Source organism: Ranitomeya imitator, chromosome 4, assembly GCF_032444005.1.
Source record: "Ranitomeya imitator isolate aRanImi1 chromosome 4, aRanImi1.pri, whole genome shotgun sequence".
Lineage (NCBI taxonomy): Eukaryota > Metazoa > Chordata > Amphibia > Anura > Dendrobatidae > Ranitomeya > Ranitomeya imitator.
In genome coordinates this window covers 43,980,461-44,007,024 of record NC_091285.1, presented here as the reverse complement: position 1 = coordinate 44,007,024, position 26,564 = coordinate 43,980,461, and the positions used below count along the sequence as shown (strand labels likewise).

General features: G+C 43.4%; 1 protein-coding gene across 2 annotated transcripts in view; it reads right to left on the bottom strand.

The window, feature by feature from the left end:
* The window catches only part of LOC138675440 (leukotriene C4 synthase-like), a 51,309-nt gene that overhangs the window by 20,935 nt on the left and 3,810 nt on the right, over nucleotides 1–26,564 (bottom strand). For both annotated transcript variants that reach the window (XM_069763610.1, XM_069763611.1), the window contains exons 2-3: nucleotides 11,022–11,141; nucleotides 1,577–1,676 (exon numbers count right to left, since the gene is read on the bottom strand). In XM_069763610.1, the coding sequence (XP_069619711.1) occupies nucleotides 1,577–1,676; nucleotides 11,022–11,079 (158 nt within the window). In that variant the 5' untranslated portion in view covers nucleotides 11,080–11,141. The remainder of the gene's footprint in view (nucleotides 1–1,576; nucleotides 1,677–11,021; nucleotides 11,142–26,564) is intronic.

Genomic DNA, 26,564 nt, shown 5'->3' with positions numbered 1-26,564 from the left:
TCTCCAGGCTCTTTATTCACATCATGTCTCAACCTCCATTACATGAATTCCGAGTACAACAACATCCAACAAGTTCCAAACAAAGAATATAGAACACACATAAAAGTAGTGAGACCCCTAGAGGCCACATGAACATATAACATATTGCTACAGGAGCGCACGGATTACACGGACCCATTAAAGTCAATGGGTCCGTGTAAAACACGTACCGCACACGGACCCTGTCCTTGTGCAGTCCGTGTGCCGTGCAGGAGACAGCGCTACAGTAAGCGCTGTCCCCCCAGCCTGGTGCTGAAGCCGCCATTCATATCTTCTCTGCAGCAGCGTTTGCTGGAGAGAAGATATGAAAAATCCTTTTTTTTTTTTAGTGTTTAAAATAAAGATCCATGTCCCCACCCTCCTCCCACCCCCTGTGCGCCCGCCCGCTGTTAATAAAATACTCACCCGGCTCCCTCGCAGCTTCCTCTCAGTGCCAGCTTCCTCTGTATGAGCGGTCACGTGGTGCCGCTGATTACAGTCAGGAATATGCGGCTCCACCTCCCATAGGGGTGGAGCCGCATATTCATGACTGTAATGGGCGGCACCACGTGACCGCTCATACAGGAGAAGGTGCGGCGCGGAGAGGACGCTTCGAGGGAGTGGGGACAGGGATCTTTATTTTAAACACGAAAAAAAAAAAAAGGATTTTTCATATCTTCTCTCCAGCAAACGCTGCTGCAGAGAAGATAAGAATGGCGGCTTCAGCACCAGGTGCAGGGGACAGCGCTTATCTCTAGCGCTGTCTCCTGCACACTCCGTGTGGTACCCAGTCGGCACACGGGCGGCACACGTGTGCCGCACGTGTGCCACACTGATGTGCCCCAGAAAAGAACGGGCACACGGACACGGATAATTCCGGTACCGATTTTTCCGGTACCGGAATTATCTGGACGTGTGGGACTGCCCTAAATACTCTGCTGAACTGGGCAGTTTTGATGCTTTTTTTTTTTTCCTCTGGAGGTTTCTATGTGGAGCCTAAAAAAAAGTATGTAAAAACTGCAGCAACTTAAGTGCAGAATCAAAACTCCTCTGTACTGTAAAAAGCACATTAAAAAAGCGGCTTCATATCTGCACCAAAAATGCATCAAATATGGGAAAAAGGCATAAAAAAATGCAATAACCAGAGAAGATTGTGTAGTTTGGTGCGGATCCTGCAGAAAACAAAAAACACGGTATTTCGGCAATGTGTGAACACGGCCTTACAGGCACAAAAAAGCCGGATGTCATATAGTGATGCTACATAAAGATGAGAAAGTTCTGGCGGATCCAACTGTTAATGAAGGAACAAAAAATAATCCACCGGTCCCAACTAGAGATGATCGGGATGCACAGATGACATCGCACCAGTCCGGGCGCCCCATTTTTTGTCCCTCTTTCTGGTCTTCAAAAGTTGGGAGGTATGGAGATGGTAAATTAAAAAAATAAAAAGTATGTTTTGTTCTGCTCTGCAGCCATTATTCCAAGATGCGGCCAGTTTAACTCATACTCATACTGGTGACAGGTAATGTGCACAGTCTCAAAACAATCAGCTACTTACTGAGCTCTAAAGACCCTTTCAAATTCAGGGGGCCCCGACGTACTAGGAGGGGATACACTGTACTTCCTCCTAGCTGCAATGACCTGCAAGGAAAAATATGCTACAAAAAAAAGAAGAAAATTATCAATGTATTTTTAACATTGTACTTAATAATAAACACTGAGCTATTAATATTCAATAGGAACTTATGGTACAATGGGAAAATGTTTTAGACACTTGAGCCACATTCCTTCTAAATATTTTGTGCAAAAAACTCTTCGAAATGACGCCAAACAAAAAGTGGCATAAGGTAAGTGTCTAAGGATGCACCAAAATTATCATTCAGTATGAGCCACTGTGAAAAATGTGGAAGATTTACTTGGAGCAGTCAGTGCCAGGCAGCAGCTGCCAAGGCAAACAGGATCATTGGGTGCATTAAAAGAGGTCTGGATACACATGATGAGAGCATTATACTGCCTCTGTACAAATCCCTAGTTAGACCGCACATGGAGTACTGTGTCCAGTTTTGGGCACCGGTGCTCAGGAAGGATATAATGGAACTAGAGAGAGTACAAAGGAGGGCAACAAAATTAATAAAGTACAATACCCAGATAGATTAGCGAAATTAGGATTATTTAGTCTAGAAAAAAGACGACTGAGGGGCGATCTAATAACCATGTATAAGTATATAAGGGGACAATACAAATATCTCGCTGAGGATCTGTTTATACCAAGGAAGGTGACGGGCACAAGGGGGCATTCTTTGCGTCTGGAGGAGAGAAGGTTTTTCCACCAACATAGAAGAGGATTCTTTACTGTTAGGGCAGTGAGAATCTGGAATTGCTTGCCTGAGGAGGTGGTGATGGCAAACTCAGTCGAGGGGTTCAAGAGAGGCCTGGATGTCTTCCTGGAGCAGAACAATATTGTATCTTACAATTATTAGGTTCTGTAGAAGGACGTAGATCTGGGGATTTATTATGATGGAATATAGGCTGAACTGGATGGACAAATGTCTTTTTTCGGCCTTACTAACTATGTTACTATGTTACTATGTAAGATGTAGTCAAGTGTATGTGGCCTAAAGGTAAAGAATATGGAAACTTTTGGAGGCATTCATTTTTTTTTATTAAATGCATATACTTTGAGCTAAAATAATTTTTGCAATTAGGTTTCATTAAAAATCTTGCATCGTTTGCCTTTTCGTGGCCTCTGTTTATTACTTGCTGCTGAATGAGTTACCTTAGAATCCATCGGTGAGCTCTGGCAAGAGAACTTGAAAATCTTTTGTCATTTTTTAGATGCTCAGAGCTGATATGTGATTGCATAAAAGTTTAGCGCAATTTTGATGTGGACAGAAAATGATTAGTTGCATACTCTCATGACGTGTTAATTGACAGATTCTCAGGCAGCTCATTTCAGCAGGCAGCAACAGACATGTAAAAGTTACAGACTCAAAATGAGCTCACTGACAGATTCCCAGATAACTCATTCTGCAGCCAGCAATGTGCAGGGAAACACAGAGGTTGTAAAAGCTGAACGGTGAAACATTTTTAATAAAACTCAAAAGAAAAAATAATTTTTAGCCCAAAATATATACCTTTCTACATTAAACATTTAAACCCAACCAATGTCTCTGATGGTGTCCATATCCTTTAAGACAATATTAATAAATTTTTCTGAATGTGTATTTTTTAAACTTCCTAAAAAGTGCAAATCAAATTGTGAAGAGATGATGGTCAGTGGGTACTCTCGTCCTCTGGCCTGGCTGTCTTTAGAAAGACCACAAGGACCAGGGCTCAACCCACTGAATGCCTATACTCCTTTGCCGTGGGTGGAATGCTACTCAAACAATACAGAGTGCGGGTAACACAGTGAGGTATTACTTTATTGAACACCAATTGACAATAACATATAGTACAGTCCTAGCAAGTAAACAAGATGGTGCAAATGACAGAGTCTTACCCTTCTGCTGGGCCGCCAAGATTAGAGCAGCTGCAACTTCGGGGCATCCAGGGCCTACTGTCCCAACCAGCCGAGTACAGTGAAGTATGTGGCCAGGTGACCTAATTATCCCAGCCTGGATTCTTGAAATGTCTTTGAGATTTCAGTGATGGTCAATGGAGATCTGTATTCCTCCAGCTGGGGCCATGGTCCCTTGAGCTGACATCCTGTTGAGTGTGTCTCAACAGAGGCAGATCCACCTTTTATAATTCACAGCTCTTATTCTGACAAATTTCCACAAGATAGGGAGCAGGTGAAAGGAAGTAATTTCTCATTGTTCAATTATCCTGTGCCATTGTTTTCCAAGGAAAGCAGGAAAATAAGCTGCAAGGATTGATACAATAGGTAAACAGTAGCCATTCAACAAACATCACTTCAATCTACAACAAGAGTCAACGTTCAGAATCATATGAACAATAGCTCGTGTCCCTGGGCTTACTGAAATTATATGTCTGCCATAATTAAAAAGAAATACTGTGTTTTCACATTCCCCCTTTCTTAGTTATCCCTGGAGACTGCTGGATCCTGTAGTGGGTCGCTATTGACAGAGCTGCCAGACGTGACAGATTTCTGATCATGCTTCTCCACTTGTTGGGACAATCCATTGGCATTTCCATAATCTTTGCCCTTTTTATGGGAGATAGAAAAATTATAGGACTGTAAGACCAGACTCCATCTGAGTAAACGTCCATTGTCCACAGCAGTCTTATTTAGCCAACTTAAAGGATTGTGATTGGTTATGACAGTAAATTCCTTGCCATAGAGGTATGTCTGCAATTTTTTTAGGGACCAGACTAAGGCCAAGATTCTTTTTCTGTCATTGCATATGCTCTCCCGGTCCAACAGCTTCCAAGAGACATAGGCTATCAAGTGTTCCTGAACGTGGCCCCAACTTGACTGAGTACAGCTCCCAATCCAGTAACCAATGCGTCTGTTTGGACAATGAACTGGAGGCGTAGCTCAAGAGCAGTCAGGACTGGGCTTTGGGCTAGCTGGGTTTTCAACTGGAAGAATGCGGACTCACATTCTGTGGTCCAGATGAGATTGAAGGAATATCTTTGTGGTAAGGTCAGTGAGGAGTTTTCCTACTGTGGTGTAATTGGGGATAAACTTTCAATAATATTTTTCGGACTAGGAATGTGCAGACCTGTTTTTTGGTTGGCTGGGCAGGGCCATTTGGTAATGGCTTCTACTTTTGTGGGTCTGGAAGGAATGCATCCACTTCCCACTCGATATCTCAGAGGTATGGCACCTCGGCCATTCCCATCTGGCACTTGTTGGGACAAATGTTAAACTGGACTTTGGCAACCTTTAGCAACCCTAGAACAGGGAACCATAAGTTCCAAGCAGTTTTGTTAACTGGTGCTTCTGTGATGGACCAAGCCGCTCCCCGAATGGGACATCCGCTACCCCCATTCTCCTTTTGGATTAAACCAATAAGTCCAGGATCTGATCCATATCTGGGTCATCTAAAGGTGGACAACAAACTGCTAAGTTGGTGACCTTTCTTTCCTCATAAGCTTTTAGCCTGTTGACATGATAAGTCCTTTCACAAACACCTGCTCGATCCAAGGCAATGGTGTAGTCAGTCTCTCCGCAGTTCCTGGTAATAGTTAACCCACTCAAAAGATTTTTCATCATCCTCCACAACTTTCTGGGCATCTCAACTGCCCAATTTTTGAATCAAATCCAACCGATTGTCGGTGGCCCGGTATTCAATCCGTTGAAGCTGGCACAGCTCCTGTAGTTGCCATCTCTTGTTGTGGCTATGCATCCACTTCAGAGCTCTTCCTAGGTCAAGCTGGTGGGGTTGGACATGCTGTGCCTCATCTATGGTCTGCTGGATCTGTCTATGTGCCTCCCTGGTTGTGGAGCCCCTGGACGGTATCTACGAATACCAGTGCCCTGCTGCTCTCCCAGATCAGCTAGGCTGAGTAGTATCCCACTGCTTCCACCAAGTCGAGACACGAGGGTCAGTGGGTGCTCTCATCTGCTGTCATTAGAAAAACTGCATGGACCAGGACTCATCCCACTGAACCACTGAATGCCCGAACTCCTTTCCCATTTGCAGAATACTACTCAGACAACACGGGGTGAGGATAACACAGTGTGGCATTACTTTATGGAACCACCAACAGACAACCACATATCATAAAATGTTAGAGATGAAAGGGACCTCTTGTCCAACTCCTTACTCATTGCCGTGCAGGATTCACTAAACTATCTCAGACAGATGTCTGTCCAGCCTCTGTTTGAAGACTTCCATTGAAGGAGAACTCACCACCACCTCTAGTGGCAGCCTGTTCTACTCTTTGATCACCCTCACTGTCAAAAAGTTTTTTCTAATATCTAATCTGTATCTTCTCCCTTTTAGTTTCATTCCATTGCTTCTCTTGTTTCCATGTGGAAATGAGAATAATGATGATCCCTCTACACTGTCACAGCCCATCAGATATTTGTAGACAGCTATTAAGTCTCCTCTTAAGGTACCGACACACTCAGCAACTTTACAACGAGAACGACAATGATCTGTGACGTTGCAGCGTCCTGGATAGCGATATCGTTGTGTTTGACACGCAGCAGCGATCTGGATCCTGCTGTGACATCGCTGGTCGGAGCTAGAAGGCCAGAACTTTATTTCGACGCTGGATCTCCCGCTGACATCGCTGAATCGGCGTGTGTGACGCCGAATCAGCGATGTGTTCACTGGTAACCAGGGTAAATATCGGGTTACTAAGCGCAGGGCCGCGCTTAGTAACCCGATGTTTACCCTGGTTACCATTGTAAATGTAAAAAAAAAAAAACATACTTACATTCCGGTGCCTGTCATGTCCCCAGCGTCCGCTTCCCTGCACTCTTCCTGCATCCTGTGTCAGCGCCGGCCGGCTGTAAAGCAGAGCACAGCGGTGACATCACCGCTCTGCTTTACGGCCGGCGCTTACACAGGATGCAGGAGGAGTGCAGGGAAGCGGACGCCGGGGACATGACAGGCACCGGAATGTAAGTATGTTTGTTTTTTTTTACATTTACAATGGTAACCAGGGTAAACATCGGGTTACTAAGCGCGGCCCCGCGCTTAGTAACCCGATGTTTACCCTGGTTACCCGGGGACTTCGGCATCGTTGGTCGCTGGAGAGCTGTCTGTGTGACACCTCTCCAGCGACCACACAACGACTTTCCAACGATCACGGCCAGGTCGTATTGCTGGTCGTGATCGTTGGAAAGTTGCTGAGTGTGACAGTACCTTTAGTATGCCCAAGTTTTGCTGATTGACAGACAATTCCCTGCAGTTAGGCAGCAGGGAGTAGGCTATCAGTCAGCATGATATTGGCAGTCACTCCCTGTCATGAAAGCATAGCTGAAGAGAAGCCGCTGCTCTGTCAACGTAAAGTCAGTGGAAGCCGCTGAATTGCCAGCAAAAGCGGTCTAAAACTGTGTGCTGGCAGACATTGACGCTCATATCTTTTAAGATTTAATTTTCCCCTGAAGAATCTGTATGATGAAACGCGTCGGGAGACATAATATGGGAAGGGAACCGGACAACAGCATCATATGAAATGGTGATTGCTGAAGACGGCACCTTATGAACTCGGTGGCTAAATTCAGCGACATGCTTGGTGATCCAGAAGAGTATAACAAAAATATATATAATGCACTTTGATCATAAATAAGAATGTATGCCAGAAAGTATAGAGGCATAGATGTATTCAAGTGGTTATTTGGGGTAAGAGATGTGTGAAGAAAATGTGATTAATGCAACATTTCCCCTTAAACTATTTGCATGAGCGTGCTGATACGTACCACAATCTGTCCAGATTGAATAACAGCGCATATAAGAAGTCAAATGATAACTAATTACGTTAATCAACATATTAGCATTTCTGCTGTTTATTGTTATTGACACATGGGGAGATATAATGAAATAATGTATATGTGGGAAAGTATACCCTATTAGATCATCCCTATTTGTGCAATAATCTGTAAAGAGGATTTGATGTTATATGAGTCCTAGAAGATTAATAAGGTAGTATAACCTATGTAAAATCCGAACAGATTTTTGTTTTATAGGGGTAAGCTTGTAGATGACACCATACGGTTATGTGAAAAAGCATCCTAAACGTAGTTCCAGTGGTACTATAAGTTTTAACTGGCACTTTTTCCATATCTTGCACTTAGCACTTTACATTGCACAGTTTTATTTGCACTTTCAGAGATTTTTTTTTTTAAATAAATAGGAATAAAGGTTATGTTTTATATATAAAAAAAAACCTAAACCCGCTGTTATTCTCAAAAATTTTTGGTTTTGGTTGAATCAAAGCCCTTGCTAAATAGTTGACAACTACACTGCTCAAAAAATAAAGGGAACACTCAAATAACACATCTTAGATCTGAATGAATGAAATATTCTCATTGAATACTTTGTTCTGTACAAAGTTGAATGTGCTGACAACAAAATCACACAAAAATCATCAATGAAAATCAAATTTATTAACCAATGGAGGCCTGGATTTGGAACGATACTCAAAATCAAAGTGGAAAATCAAATTACAGGCTGATCCAACTTCAGTGAAAATGCCTCAAAACAAGGAAATGATGCTCAGTAGTGTGTGTGGCTACCACGTGCCTGTATGACCTCTCTATAACGCTTGGGCATGCTCCTGATGAGGCGGCGGATGGTCTACTGAGGGATCTCCTCCCTGACCTGGACTATAGCATCCGCCAACTCCTGGACAGTCTGTGATGCAACAAGATGTTGGTGGATGGTGCGAGACATGATGTCCCAGATGTGTTCAATCAGATTCAGGTCTGGGGAACGGGCGGGCCAGTCCATAGCTTCAACGCCTTCATCTTGCAAGAACTGCTGACACACTCCAGCCACATGAGTTCTGGCATTGTCCTGCATTAGGAGGCACCCAGCGCCAACCGCAACAGCATATGGTCTCACAAGGGGCCCTCCAAAGAAATGCCACCCCACACCATTACTGATCCATTGCCAAACGGGTCATGCTGAAGGATGTTGCAGGCAGGAGATTGCTCTTCATGGTGTCTCTAGACTGTCACGTCTGTCACATGTGCTCAGTGTAAACCTGCTTTCATCTATGAGGAGCACAGGGCGCCAGTGGCGAATTTGCCAATCCTGGTGTTCTGTGGCAAATGCTAAGCATCCTGCACGATGTTGTGCTGTGAGCACAACCCCCATCTGTGAACGTCGGGCACTCAGAACATCCTCATGGAGTCCGTTTCTAACCGTTTGTGCAGACACATGCACATTTGTGGCCTGCTGGAGGTCATTTTGCAGGGCTATGGCAGTGCTCCTCCTGTTCCTCCTTACACAAAGGCTGAAGTAGCGGTCCTGCTGCTGGGTTGTTGCCCTCCTACGGCCCCCTCCACGTCTCCTGGTGTACTGGCCTGTCTCCTGGTAGCACCTCCAGCCTCTGGACACTACACTGACAGACACAGCAAATCTTCTTGCCACAGCTCGCATTGATGTGCCATCCTGGATGAGCTGCACTACCTGAGCCACTTGTGTGGGTTGTAGAGTCCGTCTCATGCTACCACGAGTGTGAAAGCACAACCAACATTTAAAAGTGACCAAAACATCAGCCAGAAAGCATTGGTACTGAGATGTGGTCTGTGGTCCCCACCTGCAGAACCACTCCTTTATTGAGTGTGTCTCGATAATTGCCAATAATTTCCATCTGCTGTCTATTCCATTTGCACAACAGCATGTGAAATTGATTGTCAAACAGTGTGGCTTCCTAAGTGGACAGTTTGATTTCACAGAAGTTTGATTTATTTGGAGTTATATTCTGTTTAAGTGTTCCCTTTATTTTTTTGAGCAGTGTATTTGCCTGTTAATACTTATGCCATAGTAAAAAAAAACAGAGTCCTGGATAACCTTTAAATTCATATGAAAAAAAGGAACTCTACCATAATTTTTAAATAGGAGACTAAAAATAGAGGAAGGGCTATAAGCATCTGTCTTTCATTGGCCAAAGTACAATCCATGAACAAAGGGCCACATACAGGTAAAAAGTAATGATATATAAGAGAAATACTTTATGGATAAGTTAAATATAATGATATTAATATAGATATTATTATTCTTAAATAATAAAGGAAGGAAGAGAAAAAAATCAATAATGCATAGAAAATGACAAAAATGTATTAAACAGTTCATAACGTGTTAAAATGCGCAAAACACATAAAACGCAAGAAAATGTTCATAACGCATAAAAAAATGCATTAAGATGCACAGCATACACAAAAACACATAAGATGCATGAAAACGCACATAGAACATAAAACATAAAAATGCATGTATTGTTAAAAAGAGCATAAAATGCGTGCAAGGCACAAAAAAAGCATATAAGAAGCACAGAATATGTAAAATGCACGAAAAAAACGCACAAAAGAAAATTAATTAGGGTATGTGCACACGTTCAGGATTTCCTGCAGAAATTAATTTTAATCTTACAAAAACACAATAAACATATGGAGAATACACAAAAACAAATAGAAAAATGCACAAAACTGCTTAAAAGGCAAAAAAGGCATGCAAACACACAAAAACATGTTTTTCTAACCCTCACATTTGAAGATTGGCTTTGTACAAGAGGTCTTTTTTTTGTACGATTTTAGCCATGCGTAGGGGTGGGCTATCCTTCTACTTTTTCCTGAATTTTACCCTTTTTTTGTCATGTACCTTTTGTGGACTAATTCAATAAAAAATAATATTTTTATAATATTTGAGAGCTGGACTACAGCTCTATAATTGTGAAGTTGCAGTTGTCTGCTGAAATGTCTTGCCCGTATTTGTGCACAAGCGGACAGGCTCACAGGCTGACATGGAGAAAGGGAGATCATAATTTATTAGGTTGGACAAAAATTTCCTGGCCTCGTGTAAATAGACATTTATCGGTTTGGCAAAAAAACAGTTGAACTTTAGAATAAAAATACTTAAAATCCTAAAGTGCCTTTTAGTGAAATCGGAAATTGTAATTTTCAGCTGGAGATGTAAAACTTAACTGTACTCATCAATAACACAAATATTTAGAAGGAATGTAAACTCTGTTCCAATTAGTCGTAGAACTGGTATTAATGTCAACTACTGGATTATATAGACAGGAGATGAGAGCAGTATACAGCTGCAAAGATGTTGCAGATTTCAGCTTTCAGCAGAATTATTCAGGACTCAGAAATTGTCATAGGATGAACAGTTTTTCATCAGGCATAAAGTAATCTACCGTAAATCATCTACAGCATGGTGGATTAGAGCTGTCTATCTGCTGTCGGCTCAAGGTGTTCCCCTCCAACATATGCCTGCAGTTGTTGTATACTTCAACCAAATGTAAATTAATAAGATCAAATGTCAATGTTACGGTATGTGTAGAGCAGATTTAACATAATTCAGTTAATACAAAGCAGAAAGAAAACTTTGACTGCAGAATATCACATATTATACCTTGTTCCAAAACACCAAGTAAGGTGACTGCACCCAACAGGACTATGTTATGTAACATGGCAGCCTGAAGACTCAAGGATTTCTACAATATGACAGTGGTGAAAGATTTCAGTTGTCAAACTAGAAGATAAAAGTAAAACAAAATTTAGGAGTGGGTTACAAAAGATCAAAATCTTGAGGTGCTATGAAAAGCTGACTGACAAAACTGACAATATGATAAAAGTCACTGTGTTTAAAATGGCTTCGATCGGTGGGTGATCATGGGCCACTATGGCAGATGTGGGACTAATATGGCACCCCAGGAGTCCGGTTGCCACACTGGCATTGCCTCCCTCACAGGGGGTGATGTCATGCCTGGAAGCAAGGAGGGGTCCCCTTACCAGGTAACACCAGCATCCAACACTTTTCCTTATTCCAGACCAGAGGGGGAGCTCTAACACCCGGTTTCAGGGGAGCTTCCTGATAAGTTCTGGCCTGGCGGCGGAGTTAGTTAGTTTGAGTCGGGTCTGAAAGTGAGAGGAGAGCAGACGAGGAGAACCTGTGGAGTGGAGCTGCAGCCAAGCTCCCCCCAGAACAGAGCACTGACAAGAGGGCACCAGAGTCCTTGGATGTGTGGGTGCTGTACGCCCCGCCAGCCAAATCTGGAGGGCAGGGGACTATAAGCTCCCTGGCCACACCGAACACCCGGAGGCCCCACAGCAGACCAAGAGCCCGGGGCTGCTAGTGAGAAAGCAGCGCTCATGATAGGCTCATGCTGTCTGTCATACAGGATAGATGCAACACGCAAGAAAGGAACTTGGGCAGAGCTTTAAGCAGCAAGGACCTAAGAGAGAGCGCAGCAGGAAGGCCTCTGAACCCACCTGGCTATGTCGATCCTAAGTTGCTTCCAGGCTGCCCAGACCCCCATCATCACCTGTTACCCGTGCCTCAGACTGCACCTTCAGATACCAAGTAAAGATAAAGAAAACTACAGTGCTTGTTTTCTCCAGTCATTTCCTGCTCCCTCAGTCCTGCACCCCAATGTCCACGATCCCTTACAAAACTATATCGGTAGCCCTGGGGCCTTGCTCCACCTGTGGGGAGCAGAACCATCCCAGCTGCGTCACAATCGGCCCCAGCGGTCTCCTTAAGCAGCATCGGCCACTCATTGCCGAACACCACAGGTGGCGTCACGTTAAATCCCCTACAAACATTCCCTCATGATTTTTATTGGGCGCCCAAGGCCACGGATCGGGTCACTGCTAACGTGACAACCCCCTGAAGAACTGCCCGACCCGAACCAAGTAGCCTGTGGCCCTAGTGGGCCAAAGGCAAGACCTAAAAAGCCTTGGGGTACAAGTCTGCAGTCACTCTATGTCACTACAGACTTGTGAATTCTCACAACATGCACTATTAGGATTCTCTGGGGCTGGTCCAGGAGTGGCGCTCATGTGAGGCTCACATCCCAGTGACCAGAGACAAACAGAGGCTGGACACACATCTGTCTGAGATGGTTAAGTGAATCCTGCATTGAGTGGGGGGTTGGACATGATGACCCTGGAAGTCTCTTTCAACTCTAACCTTCTATGATTCTATGACCTTCACAGTTTCACCTAATAGAATAGTAAAAAATCAAAAAAAGACATAATTGTCATCTTGGCAACCTTAAAGCGAAGACCACACAGCGACTCTGGCCAACATTCGCTATGTATAGCTGCTATGTAGAGCAGTAAAAGTGAATGGGGTCACATTGCGACCCATAGTGTACATCGACTGCATCGAGCAAGTTGCAAATAATTCAACCGCATCTGGGGTTTTTTACGACTTGCTTGTTTTGGTCACACTACCCAGCAGGTCACAATGTAACCCCATTGACTTGTACTGCTCTGCGATATAGCAGCTACTAGGGTTGAGCAAAATGGGTCGGCCAGATTCAGAAGTCGCCGACTTTTGGCAAAGTCGGGTTTCATGAAAGCCGACCCGACCCCTGTGTGGGGTCGGCCATGAGGTCGGCGATCTTCTGATCTGGAATCGGAATTCCGATACCGAGTTCCGATATGTTTAAGATATCGGGAATCGGTATCGGAATTCATATTTAAGTGTAAAATAAAGAATAAAAATAAAAAAATATTGATATACTCACCCTCGGACGCGCCCTGGTTCTCACCGGCAGCCTTCCTTCCTAAGAATGAGCGCCTGAAGGGCCTTCGATGATGTCGCGGCTTGTGATTGGTCGCGTGAGCGGTCACATGGGCGGTCACGCGACCAATCACAAGCCGCGACGTCATCTAAGGTCCTTCAGGCGCTAATTCTTAGGAAGGAAGCGTCCGAGGGCGTGTCCAAGGGTGAGTATATTCCTAATAGGTATATACTCACCCTCGGACGCGCCCTGGTTCTAACCCGCAGCCTTCCTTCCTAAGAATCAGCGCCTGAAGGACCTTAGATGACGTCGCGGCTTGTGATTGGTCGCGTGACGCCCATGTGACTGCTCACGCGACCAATCACAAGCCGCGACTTAATCGAAGGTCCTTCAGGCGCTCATTCTTAGGAAGGAAGGCTGCCGGTGAGAACCAGGGAGCGTCCGAGGGTAAGTATATCAATATTTTTTATTTTGATTCTTTATTTTACACTTAAATATGGATCCCAGGGCCTTAAGGAGAGTTTCCTCTCCTTCAGACCCTGGGAACCATTAGAAACCCAATGCACTGCATTGGGTTTCGTGTTTCGGCCGACCCCGACCCCGACTTTTCTATAAGATCGGCCCATTTCACTCGACTCGACTTTTGAAAAAGTCGGGTTTCGTGAAACCTGACCCGATCCTATAAAAAGAAAAGTCGCTCAACCCTACTCACGAGCAGTTGGAGTGAAAAAAACATTGTTCATCTGAACTGTCCTACTGAAAAGCATGGCTCGGTGTGCTGTCCGTGAGTTATCCAACTAAAAATCTGTTAGTGTATACCCAATGTGTGCTATCTCGAGTCCTTAGGGCAAGTGCAGATGACCGTGTATTCTCTCATGCAAAAGAATTGGGTAGATTATGGAAATGACACTCTTATCACAGTTTGATCAGAGTGTCAGCATAGTGTGATAGAATTCTCTTGGATGATGAGAAGACGGTGAAAAAAAATTCTCCATCTTCTTCATTCTGTTATATCAGATCAACTTAGGTACGCACCGATTTTTTTCCTCGACCTGTCTCTGTCCAAGAAAAAAAAAATCTAAAGTGCATCTCCCATAGACTAACATTGGTCCGTGTGCGATCAGATGTTTTGTCAAACCACACTTGGTCATCTGCGCCTGCCCTAAGTTTGTCTTTTTCTGTGCTCTCATTCAATTAGTTTATCACCACAGACCACATCAAAATTGAACGTAGAAGGAAGCAAAGAGCTTAAAAAAGCCAAACAGTGCAACATTTTTAATGAAATCTAATTTAAAGTAAATGGCTGCCCACTCTCCCCAGTCCCAAAAGCTCGCTGCCTCGGTGTAATCCTTGACACTGATCTCTCCTTCAAACTAGATATCCAAACCCTTTCCACTTCCTGCCGACTTCAACTCAAAAATATTTCCCGGATCCGTACATTCCTCAGCCAAGAATCTGCAAAAACCCTTTCCCACCTTGACTCCGTGGCCTCCCCTCTAACACTCCTCCAATCTAGTCTAAACTCTGCTGCCCAACTAATCCACCTGTCCCCCCTGCTATTCCCCAGCCTCTTCCCATTACCCAAAGACTTCAGTTCAAAACCCTAACCATGACATACAAAGCCATCCACAACCTGTCTCCTCCATACATCTGTGACCTCGTCTCCCGATACTTACCTGCACGCAACCTCCGATCCTCACAAGATCTCCTACTCTACTCCCCTCTTATCTCCTCTTCCCACAAACGCATACAAGATTTCTCCCCCGCATCTCCCATACTCTGGAACTCTCTGCCCCAACATATCAGACTCTCGCTTACCGTGGAAACCTTCAAAAAGAACCTGAAGACCCCAGCTCTTCCGACAAACCTACAACCTGCAGTAATCACCAATAGACCAAATCGCTGCACAACCAGCTCATCCCTCACCTACTGTATCCTCACCCATCCCTTGTAGACTGTGAGCCCTCGGGGACAGGGTCCTCTCTCCTCCTGTACCAGTCGTGACTTGTATTGATTAAGATTATTGTACTTGTTTTTTATTATGTATACCACTTCTCACATGTAAAGCGCTATGGTATAAATGGCACTATAATAATACATAATAATAATAATAATTTGAAAAATTATTTTTTACCTAAAATACATGCATTAATGTAAAAAAAATTGCCCCAAAGGTGGACAACCCCCTTTAATAAGTCATTTATACTACAAACAACAAAGGTGGAATTGCTGTTTTTTTTTCTTTCCCCTATCAAAATGTATAAATAATAATCAATATATTATATGTAACCTAAAATGAGACTAATAAAAAAGGCAACTTGCAATATCATAGGCAGAAAGCTCGTTATGGAGTTTGCATTGTGGCCCAGGAGCTCAACATTACGCTGCTGGCTCAGCTAAGAAAGAGGAACGTATCTTGAACATGGGAGTTTCCACCTTTGTGAATAAGGCAGCGCTCACTTATGTTCTTGTCAATCACCAAGATTCCAGTTGATCTCTGCGACCATGTTCAGGAAATGTAGAGCTGACCTTCCTGCTAGCCGGGAGAAGAAGGCAGGAAAGCAACAGGAGGGGATTCCTTCTCTGGCCACTTTATTATTAACTACACAAGTCTAATCAATCCCCTTGATGCATTTATATTAAAGGGTCTGTATAGTTAGATATTATGATCCATGTATCTCTACAGGATGAGTCAGTGGTTAACACTTTTGCTTTTGCAAAGATGTGGTCCTGGGTTTAGTTTCAACCAAGCTTAGTATCTGCATTCTATATAGATCATTATGTGAAGCCCATTCTATATGCAGCATTATATGAGGCTCATTCTGTATGGAGCAATATATGTGGCATAGTCTGTATGGAATATTATTTGGTGCCCATTATATATACAGCATTATATGGGGCCCATTCTGTATGAAGCAATATATGGGGCCCATTCTGTTTGGAGCATTATATGAGGCCCTTCTATATGGAGCATTATATGGGGCCCATTCTGTATGGAGCAATATATGGGGCACAGTCTGTATGGGGTCCTGTCACGGGGTTACTGCAACAGAGAGGAGCAAAAAGACCACAGAGTCTGATTGTTCCTACTCCTGAGCTGAAAAGAAGCACATCACCCTCTTTTTAAATGGTGTTAACATCTCTTGGCAGTACAGGGGTTAATCGGCGATGTTGGGAGCTTTGGGAGTCTGAGCTCTCAGCTGAGCTCGGTTAGCCACTCCTATCCCCTGTATAATCTGGGTCCTGACTGAAACAAATCATCAGAGCTAGCTTATGCTGCATGGCTGGGAGGAGAGTTGTTTGGTGGTTATACAAGTGCTTCTCACTAAATTAGAATATCATCAAAAAGTTAATTTATTTCAGTTCTTCAAGACAAAACGTGAAAATCATATACTATACAGAGTCATTACAAACAGAGTGATCTATTTCAAGTCAAGTGTTTATTTCTGTTAGTGATGATGATTATGGCTTACAGCCAATGAAAACACAAAAGTCATTATCTCAGTAAATTAGAATAACTTATAACACCAGCTTGAAAAATGATTTTAAAATCCGAAATGTTGGCCTGCTGAAATGTATGAGTTCAGTAAATGCACTCAATACTTGGTTGGGGCTCCTTTTGCATCAATTACTGCATCAATGCAGCGTGGCATGGAGGCGATAAAAAAAAACACCTGCAAAGGCTTTCTAAGCATTTAAAAAGGTCCCTTAGTCTGTTTCAGTAGGCTCCACAATCATGGGGAAGACTGTTGATTTGACAGATGTCCAGAAAGCAGTCACTGACACACTCCACAAGGAGGGTAAGCCATAAAAGGTCATCATTGCTAAAGAAGCTGGCTGTTCACAGAGTGCTGTGTCCAAGCATATTAATGGAGAGTTGAGTAGAAGGAAAAAATGTGATATTAAAAGGAGCACAAGCAATCGGAATAACCGCAGCCTTGAAAGGATTGTTAAGAAAAGGCCATTCAAAAATTTGGGAGAGATTCATTGCTTCAAGAGCCACCGCACAGACGTATCCAGGACAAGGGCTACAAGTGTCACATTCCTTGTGTCAAGCCACTCATGACCAATAGACAACACCAGAAGGGTCTTACCTGGACCAAGGAGTAAAAGAACTGGACTGTTGCTCAGTGCTCCAAGATGTTGTTTTCACATGAAAGTTAATTTTGCATTTTATTTGGAAATCGAGGTCTCCGAGTCTGGAGGAAGAGTGGGGAGGGGCACAATCCAAAATGCTAGAGGTCTAGTGTGGTGTTTCCACAATCAGTGATGGTTTGGGGAGCCATGTCATCTGCTGCTGTTGGTCCACTGTGTTTTATCAAGACCAAAGTCAGTGCAGCCGTCTACCAGGAAATTTTAGAGCTCTTCATGCTTCCCTCTCCAGACAAGCGTTTTGGAGATGGAAATTTAATTCTCCAGCAGGACTTGGCACCTGTCCACACTGCCAAAAGTACCAATACCTAGTTTAAAAACAACAGTATCACTGTGCTTCATTGGCCAGCAAACTCGCCTGACCTTAACCCCATAGAGAATCTATGGGGTATTGTCAAGAGGAAGATGAGAGACACCAGACTCAACAATGTAGAGGAGCTGAAGGCTGCTATCAAAAAGCTACCTGGGCTTCCATAACACCTCAGCAGTGCCACAGGCTGATCGCCTCCATGCCACACCGCATTGATGCAGTAATTAATGCAAAAGAAGCCCCGACCAAGTATTGAGTGCATTTACTGAACTCATACATTTCAGCAGGCCAACATTTTGGATTTTAAAATCATTTTTCAAGCTGGTGTTATAAAGTACTCTAATTTACTGAGATAATGACTTTTGGGTTTTCATTGGCTATAAGCCATAATCATCAACATTATCAGAAATCACTTGAAATAGATCACTCTGCTTGTAATGACTCTATATAATATACTAGCTGAAGAGCCCGGCGTTGCCTGGGCATAGTAAATATCTGTGGTTAGTTATAGCACCTCACTTCTCTCATTTTCCCATCACGCCTCTCATTTTCCTCCTCACATCTTTCATTTTTCCCCTCACTTCTCATTTTCTCCCTCACACCTCTCATTTTCCCCCTCACTCCTCTTATTTTCCCCCTCACTCCTCTCGTTCCCCCTCACTCCTCTCATTCCCCCCTAACACTTGTCATTTAGACCTCACATCTGTTATTTTCTGATCACTCCACTATTTTACCTCACTCCTCTCATTTTGCACTCACACCTTTTCATTTTCACTTCACACCTCTCATTTTCCCCTCAGTATATACGTTTGTCATCTCCCTTATATATAGTATACACCTGTATGTCATCTCCTGTATATAATATATACCTGTATGTCATCTCCCCTGTAAATAGTATATACCTGCTGTATGTCATCTCCTCCTGTATATTGTATATACCTATGTGTCATCTCCTCCTGTATATAGAATATACCTGTATGTCATCTTTTCTGTGTATAGTATATACCTGTATGTCATCTCCTCCTATATATAGTATATACGTGTATGTCATCTCCTCCTGTATATAGTATATGCCTGTATGTCATCTCCCCTGTATATAGTATATACCTGTGTGTCATCTCCCCTGTATATAGTATATACCTGTGTGTCATCTCCTCCTGTATATAGTATATACTTGTGTGTCATCTGCTCCTATATATAGTATATACCTGTGTGTCATCTCCTCCTGTATATAGTATATACCTGTATGTCATCTCCTCCTGTATATAGTATATACCTGTATGTGATCTCCTCCTGTATATAGTATATATCTGTGTGTCATCTCCTCCTGTATTAGACCTTGTTCACATGTTATTTGGTCAGTATTTTTACCTCAGTATTTGTAAGCTAAATTGGCAGCCTGCTAAATCCCCAGCCAACAGGAAGCCCTCCACCCTGGTGTATTTCCTATATGGTACATTTGTTGCTCTTGTAGTTTGTCTGCTTATTAATCAGATTTTTATTTTTGAAGGATAATACCAAACTTGTGTGTGTTTTAGGGCGAGTTTCATGTGTCAAGTTGTGTGTGTTGAGTTGCGTGTGGCGACATGCATGTAGCGACTTTTGTGAGATGAGTTTTTTGTGGTGAGATGAGTTTTGTGTGGCGACATGCGTGTAGCAAATTTTTGTGTGTCGAGTTGCATGTGACAGGTTAGTGTAGCAAGTTGTGTGCATCAAGTTTTGCGCATGGCGAGTTTTGCACGTGGCGAGTTTTATGTGTGGTGCATTTTGAGTATGTGCAAATTTTGTGTGAGGCGACTTTTGCATGTGTTGCAACTTTTGTGCACGTGGCAATTTTTCTGTGTGTGCAAGTTTTGCATGTGGCGAGTTTTCCATGAGGTGAGTTTTGCACGTGTGGCAAGTTTTGCATGTGGCGAGTTTTGCATGTGGCGAGTTTTGCATGTGGCAAATTTTGTGCATGGCGAGTTTTGAGTGGCGACTTTTGTGTTTCGACTTTTATGTGGCGAGGTTGGTGTATGTGTGGTGAAATGTGTGCTGAGGGTGGTATATGTGTTCAAGCACGTGGTATTGTGTGGCACATTTTGTGTGTGTGTTCATATCCCTGTGTGTGGTGAGTATCCCATGTCGGGGCCCCACCTGTTAGGGTTGGCAGAACGCACCGAATATATTTATTAAGTAAGATTGGTGCGTTCGCCACCCGGGATCCACCGTGCAGAAAAGAACCTGCTGCTAAGTGAATGGCGGTACTATATGGCGGTACAATGTGATTACACACACGGGTTATCTTCACCCTGTGTGAAGGAAGCGATCCCTGTTAAGTCACAGGGTCGCGGTACCGCACAGAGAGCGCAAGCAAGGAACCACAGAACTCTATCCCAGGACACAGGATTAGAGTTAGTGTAGACCTCTTGCGATCGACACCACAATTGGGGTATCAGAGGTAACTATTATGCACAGAAGTGCATGCTGTGCCACACTAGCGGAATCCACTAACCACCCAGACTTGGGTAAGGTAAGCGCTCTAATAGCGCAAGGCGCTGCACTGGCGGTCACAGCAGTTAGACGCTGCTTTGTGTGTTAAAGCTGTGAGTTCAGCCGGGCGCTAGATTGCAGCCATACACCTTACGCGAACAGTCATACACAAGGGATGGGATTTTTAAGGAACGACTTGCACTCATCAACACACACACGATAACAATAGTCAATACTAGCGCATGGCCGTGCGGCCATGCGGGCCTTAAATAGTTGCAGCACGTTTAGGACCTTTCAAAGAAGGACCAATGGAATTGCTGCAGTACCTGAGCATGTGACCCTAGATCTCCACTGAGAGATCTTGCCCTGGGCATGCTCAGAGTGCAAAGCAGGATTTAGTCCTAGCACCTACAAGGACCTTAGCTGCAGTATCTGATCATGTGACCCTCGATCTCCACTGAGAGATCTTACTCTGGGCATGCTCAGAACGTGAAAAGCAGGACTTAGTCCCAGAAGCGTCTGCTCGCCGCTGCCCAACACTGACTTCAATGGCAGAAGCAGGAAATGCAGCAGTAACTCTTAGCACAGAGTCAGACTGAGCGAGACGCTGAGACCGACGTCTCCGCTGAGCAGGCTCCACTGCGGCAGGAGAAGAATGGGAGACCGCAGCGGAGATGGCCCGAGATTCCCCCTGTGCAGAGGCAGGAACTCGACCCCTAACACTGTTATGATCTGGTGACCTTGGAGCTGCATGAGAACTTTCACTGGAGAAGGTGTCCACTATACTGACCGCAATCCTGAACTTAACACCGCAACTAGAGGTAGCCGTGGAGTGTACCTAACACACCTAGACACCTCCTCACAGCCGGAGGACTAAATACCCCTAAAGATGGAAATTGGAATACTATCTTGCCTCAGAGAAAATTCCCAAAGGATAGACAGCCCCCCACAAATATTGGCAGTGAGTCGGAGAGGAAAAAATGTACACAGGCAGAAAAACAGGATTTAGCACAGGAGGCCACTCTAGCTAGATAGGACAGGATAGGACAGAGTTCTGTGCGGTCAGTATTAAAACCCTTCAAAACATCCACAGCAGAATATACAAAAAACTTCCTACATCTAACTAAAAGATGTAGGAGCGTAAATCTGCAACTCCAGTGAATCCTACACTACCTACAGAGCAGGAATAAAACTGAAACAAGCACACAGCAGTGTGCCACAGATACAAAAACCAAACACTTATCTTTGCTGAATTTGGCAGCAAGCAGGAGAAGCCAGAAAGTGATCCAACACTTCACAAGGAACATTGACAACTGGCAAGGGCTAAAGGATCCTGCACACCTAAATATCCCAGTCAGAATTGTAATCATCCGATACACCTGGCCAGGACTGCGAGTCAGAGACAACTGCATTCCCACCTACAACCACTGGAGGGAACCCAAGAGCAGAATTCACAACATAACACCACCTTAGCAACTGTACGGTATATACTCTTTGGCGCCATCACTCTCATTCTTTAAGTCCCCCTTGTTCAGATCTGGCACCTGTCAATTTGCCTCCAACACTTTTCCTTTCACTTTTTCCACATTATGTAGATAGGGGCAAAATTGTTTGGTGAATTGGAACGCGCGGGGTAAAAATTTTGCCTCACAACATAGCCTATGACGCTCTCGGGTTCCAGACATGTGACTGTGCAAAATTTTGTGGCTGTAGCTGCGACGGTGCAGATGCCAATCCTGGACATACACACACACACACACATTCAGCTTTATATATTAGATGAGTTTCAGTTTTTGTATTGAAGAACTGAAATAAATTAACTTTTTGATTATGTAATTTTGTGAGAAGCACCTGTATGTATATACTGCTACCCCTTCATAGCAATAATTTAAAACCCCTAACTCTGGTAACCCCTCCTGTCATTTATATTAAGCTCTGGGGGCAGATTCTCAGGGAGATCTATGTATGGCCCATAGATCTTAACAGCACATTTACATATTAAGAAAAATGTGGATTTCTCGGAATTAAGACATCGGATTGCATATTTCAAGTTATAATTTTATTCGGTTTCCTATGACCTACATGCACATATACACAACATAGGAGGGCTGATCCTACTGATGGTGCAGTCTGATGTCTCCATGTTGCCTCATTTATATGGATTATGTTCCATTTCTTGAACCACAATCATACAAGCAGGAAAATTGTCATTAGTATGTAGCAGTCAGGAAATCCCAAATCAGATTTTAATCAAGAATCATCTAGTGTTTTGTAGGAGGCAAATAAGAAATACAAGCTTCAAAAAGAAGCTACATTTTATTAAATCATGTTATTTAAAGGGATTGTCCACCACCTGAACAACTCTTTTTTTAAGTGAAGTAGTCCTCCTTGTTAAAGAAAAATACCCCATTCCCACCTCCGACGGTAGTGTCATTCTAGCAATGTCAGCACTGGGTGTGCCAGGGCTTGCCTGACATTGTTATGCCACGTGAGCCCTGCAGCCAACCAGCAGCCGCTATTGGGCAGCTTCGCACACATTTCGTTCGGATGAACCTCGGTTAAGTGGAAGAAATGAGAGCCGTTGATTGGCTGCAGGGTTCACATTTTTATAACAGTTTTACATGAGTCCCGGCGCTGACATCGCTGGAGCGGAGTCAGTGTGGGAGGGGAGCATCTGTTATTGTACAAGAGGAACTACTTCATTTGAAAAGGGGCTGTCCACCTAGTGGAGAATTACTTTAATTAAAGCAGAGCTAGTTACAAAAGATAATTACACATTTATTAAGGAAACTGTTATGTATTCAGATGAATAGTGGTTTCCTGATAATCAGATAAACAGGCTGCGAAACACACAACATACGTGCAAAATATTCTTTCATTGGGTGAAATGATTTCTAAGCCTGCTTCTCTGCAGCACATTGGGCGATGCTTCACCGCACATCACAGCCCAGTGTCCAGCGCACGCCTTTTCTCTCTCCTCTGCTTTCATTGGCCACAAGCGCGCGCTGTATACTGGGCTGTGATCTGTGGTGAAAAACCGCCCATAGCCCAGTCAATTCAGGAAGTGCATGCAACTAGGTCACACATGGGTGAACCCAGGAAATCCGGAAGTTGACGTGACATCAGGGGCAGCTGCAGACAGGGTCATGTGATGCGGACTGAGCGAGCAGCGATAGAGCCGCTCACAGGCACAGATGGCAGGTGTAAATCGATGGGGGCACGAGGACAACTTCTTTCAGTCGTGAAGAAGATCCAGCGGGATGTAGGTAATCGTATAAACAATAACTTTTATTTATCCATGATTAAAACATTTTTTTCCATAGATGTACCATAAGGAATATAATGTGAGCATCAACACATAGCAGCATATAACACTACAGCAAATATAGCCTACGCTTTTCGGCAAGATGTCTCATTTATGTGTGTATTTCTAACCAGTTGTTCGGCTTCCTTCCGTGCGGGATCAGATGAGGAGTAGCCTGGACGGACAGGTGAGCTGACTTGTTTTTCATTTTTGCATAACCTCTTTCAGTCGAGTTAAAAGAAATATGTATATCAGCAGGTTTTTGCTATGTAATCTGAGGACAGCATAATATAGCATCTGAGACACAGATTTCATGGATGCGTTACTTATTAAGCTATGTGCCATTATTGTAATGTGGAGTGGAGTGTCAGCTGTTGGCGAGGCACTCGTCATCCAGCCCAGCACACTACATGAAGATGGGGTATCTAGCTGGGGGTGTGGACTTTGTCTACAGGGGCGCTACACCCTTGCAGGCGGTGACTTTGGCGGTGGCTTTCGCTGCCCAAGACCGGATGTTAATCAGTTTAACAGTTCAATGAGGGAGACCATCAGTCCAAAATAAACACTCTGCTACTTAACATCAGCTTGGTGGGAACTACGTATAATAGAAAGTGGGTGCATAACTTCATAAATATGTCCTTTATAATACCCTCGGTTCTGGGTCTTTTTCCCTTAAAGGAGTTAGCTTGCCACTCTGACCTTTACTCAGCTTCTTTCCTGACTGACACCTTGGAACTCCCACCCAGGGCACTCTTTTTGTCACACATTTCATGTTCTATCCTGTCCTAATCCAGGAAACATCTCCAGTTAACCAATCTGTCCTTCGTTCACTTTCCTTCCTTTACTCCGGATCAGGCTATCCACTGTCTCGGTCTCCACTCACACCAGTGACACCCACATTATCTGGCTCTGCTCACTATTCAGATCATGAGTCTGCTTTGGTGCACAGCAGAGAACAGGAGAATCCTCCAGTGGGCCCCGGTCCAGGAGTGGCCCATCACCCTCTTATATGAGCAGTACTTGGCACAATACACTTGAGTCACTATGTACAAACAAAGGCGGAATCTTATTAATTTTACAATCTATCCAGTTCTTTGCAATATAAATTTGTGATTGAGGATAATGTCACATTTGTATGTAGCTGAAAAGTGGGGCCCTGGAGTGGGTTACTGGTGGGCCCTTGGCACCCTAGTCTGACACTGTTCTCACTCATGCCCACTTGGGTAAATATGGCTGAGCCGCAATCCCATACTATAATTCATAATTCAAATCCCTTTTTAAGATGACCACCCAAATTTGCGTTGGAAAGTGGTCTACTATGGGGAGAGGTCCTCTCAACAAAGATGGCCAGTCTGTGTAATTTATAGTGAAGCTGAAAATCTGTATCAGCGAAATCTGGTATGTTAAAGAGAGCAGTGCTCTCAAAGAGGCTCCACTGTATACAGTATTAACGAAGACCTTCCAGCAAGTCAAAAGTGATCAGTTTTTGCTCTTCTGTTACTCCCATGGTTCAATTAAGCATTCTAATTTTTTTCTTTGTCAAATCCACCCTACAGTTCCATAGATATGAACCTTTTCACTTGGTGGTAATTTTTATGGTCTTAACCAATAGAGCGTGGCACACAGGAATCTCGGGGGCGTGTCTTTGGGCTGCTCTACATAATTACACTGCGAGCCACGCCCCTTTGTAAGGACCACAAAAAGTAGCTCTAACTAAAAAGGTCCATAGCTCTGGAACAGTATGGCAGATTGCAAAAAAAAGAAAAAAGGGGAATATTCAGAGAACAGTGGGAATAATGTAAGATTTAAAACTCATCACTTTTACCCCTTAAAAATTATTCAAATAGGACAAATAGGAGCCAGAGAATTTTGGATAAATAAAGTAGTAGGAGCCCAGTGCTTACTTTCTAACCAGGGCAGGAATGGGCTACAAAAGCATCCCTCATTTTGGAGGATCTGGTTTATCCATAGATTACACTCGTAGACAATCCATTAACCCATTATCTACCAATGTCCTTTTTTTGGGGACGCCTAATCTTTAGCTTCTAGCAACTAAGATTTGATAATTTTTATAATTAGGTCCAATTTTTTGTGTTGTGTTTGTAAAATGAATGTTTTCAAAATAGGAAATCATGTCATTGTCATTTTTAATTGAATATTGGGACGCCCTTTTCTGAAAAATCCGTACTTGTCAAAATTTTAATTTGGCAAGTAATGGGTTAATTACAAAGTAGACAATGTAAGGGCTCGTTCAGACCAGCCTATTAAACAAATGTGTGCTGTGTGAGTAATAATCGGACGGCACAATGACCAATGTATATCTACAGGGCTGTTCAGATGAGCGTCCGTGTGAAATACCATCACAGCATGAACTAGGCTCTTCCTAGTATTGGATGAGAATCGCCTATACAAGTAAATAATAGCGGATCCCATACGGATCATCTGTGTAACATCAGAGTAATATGAATATTATTTTATGGATTATAACGTAAAAAATTATATTTCAAAACATTGGTGTATAAAAACGTATGTCACAAAGATATAAAAAAAAAACAGACACACGGATGACAATATGGATGAAGTTTTCGGAGATTTCTGGATGAAGTTTGTATGATTTTTCATACACTTATCTGACTCTGACCTAATTGTTCTTTCCTCCCGAGGCAGCTGTGCCGGGAAAATAAACACTTTCTGCTGGTTCTCAGCCTTGGGTATTAGGATTCGAGCCTCATTTCATTGTAACAAAGGCAGAAAAGTTCGTGGAATGTGAAGCATCCAGGACCTCTGCTCAGAAACAGAATGTAATCTCTCACATTGTGTACCACAAAGTAACAATGGCGCGGGCATTAACGAGCTAACCAAAGTCTTGTATGACTGATGCAATTAAAAAAGAAGAGGAAAGTCACTTACAGAAGATCGTCTGCACTTCTGAAATTTGAACATTGTAAATATTTATTTACTTACAAACACTAAAACCCAGACAAGACAAAGAAATACAATAAAATTGTGCACATTGTGCCAGAACCTGTTTCCTTGGCCAAAAATTTGGACTGGGATACAGCCCATATAATAGTCATGATAATTAGTGATGAGTGAGTGCGCTCGTTACTCGAGATTTCCGAGCATGCTGGGGTGTTCTCCGAGTATTTTGGGCGTGCTCGTGTTTTATGTTTGTGTCTTTGCAGC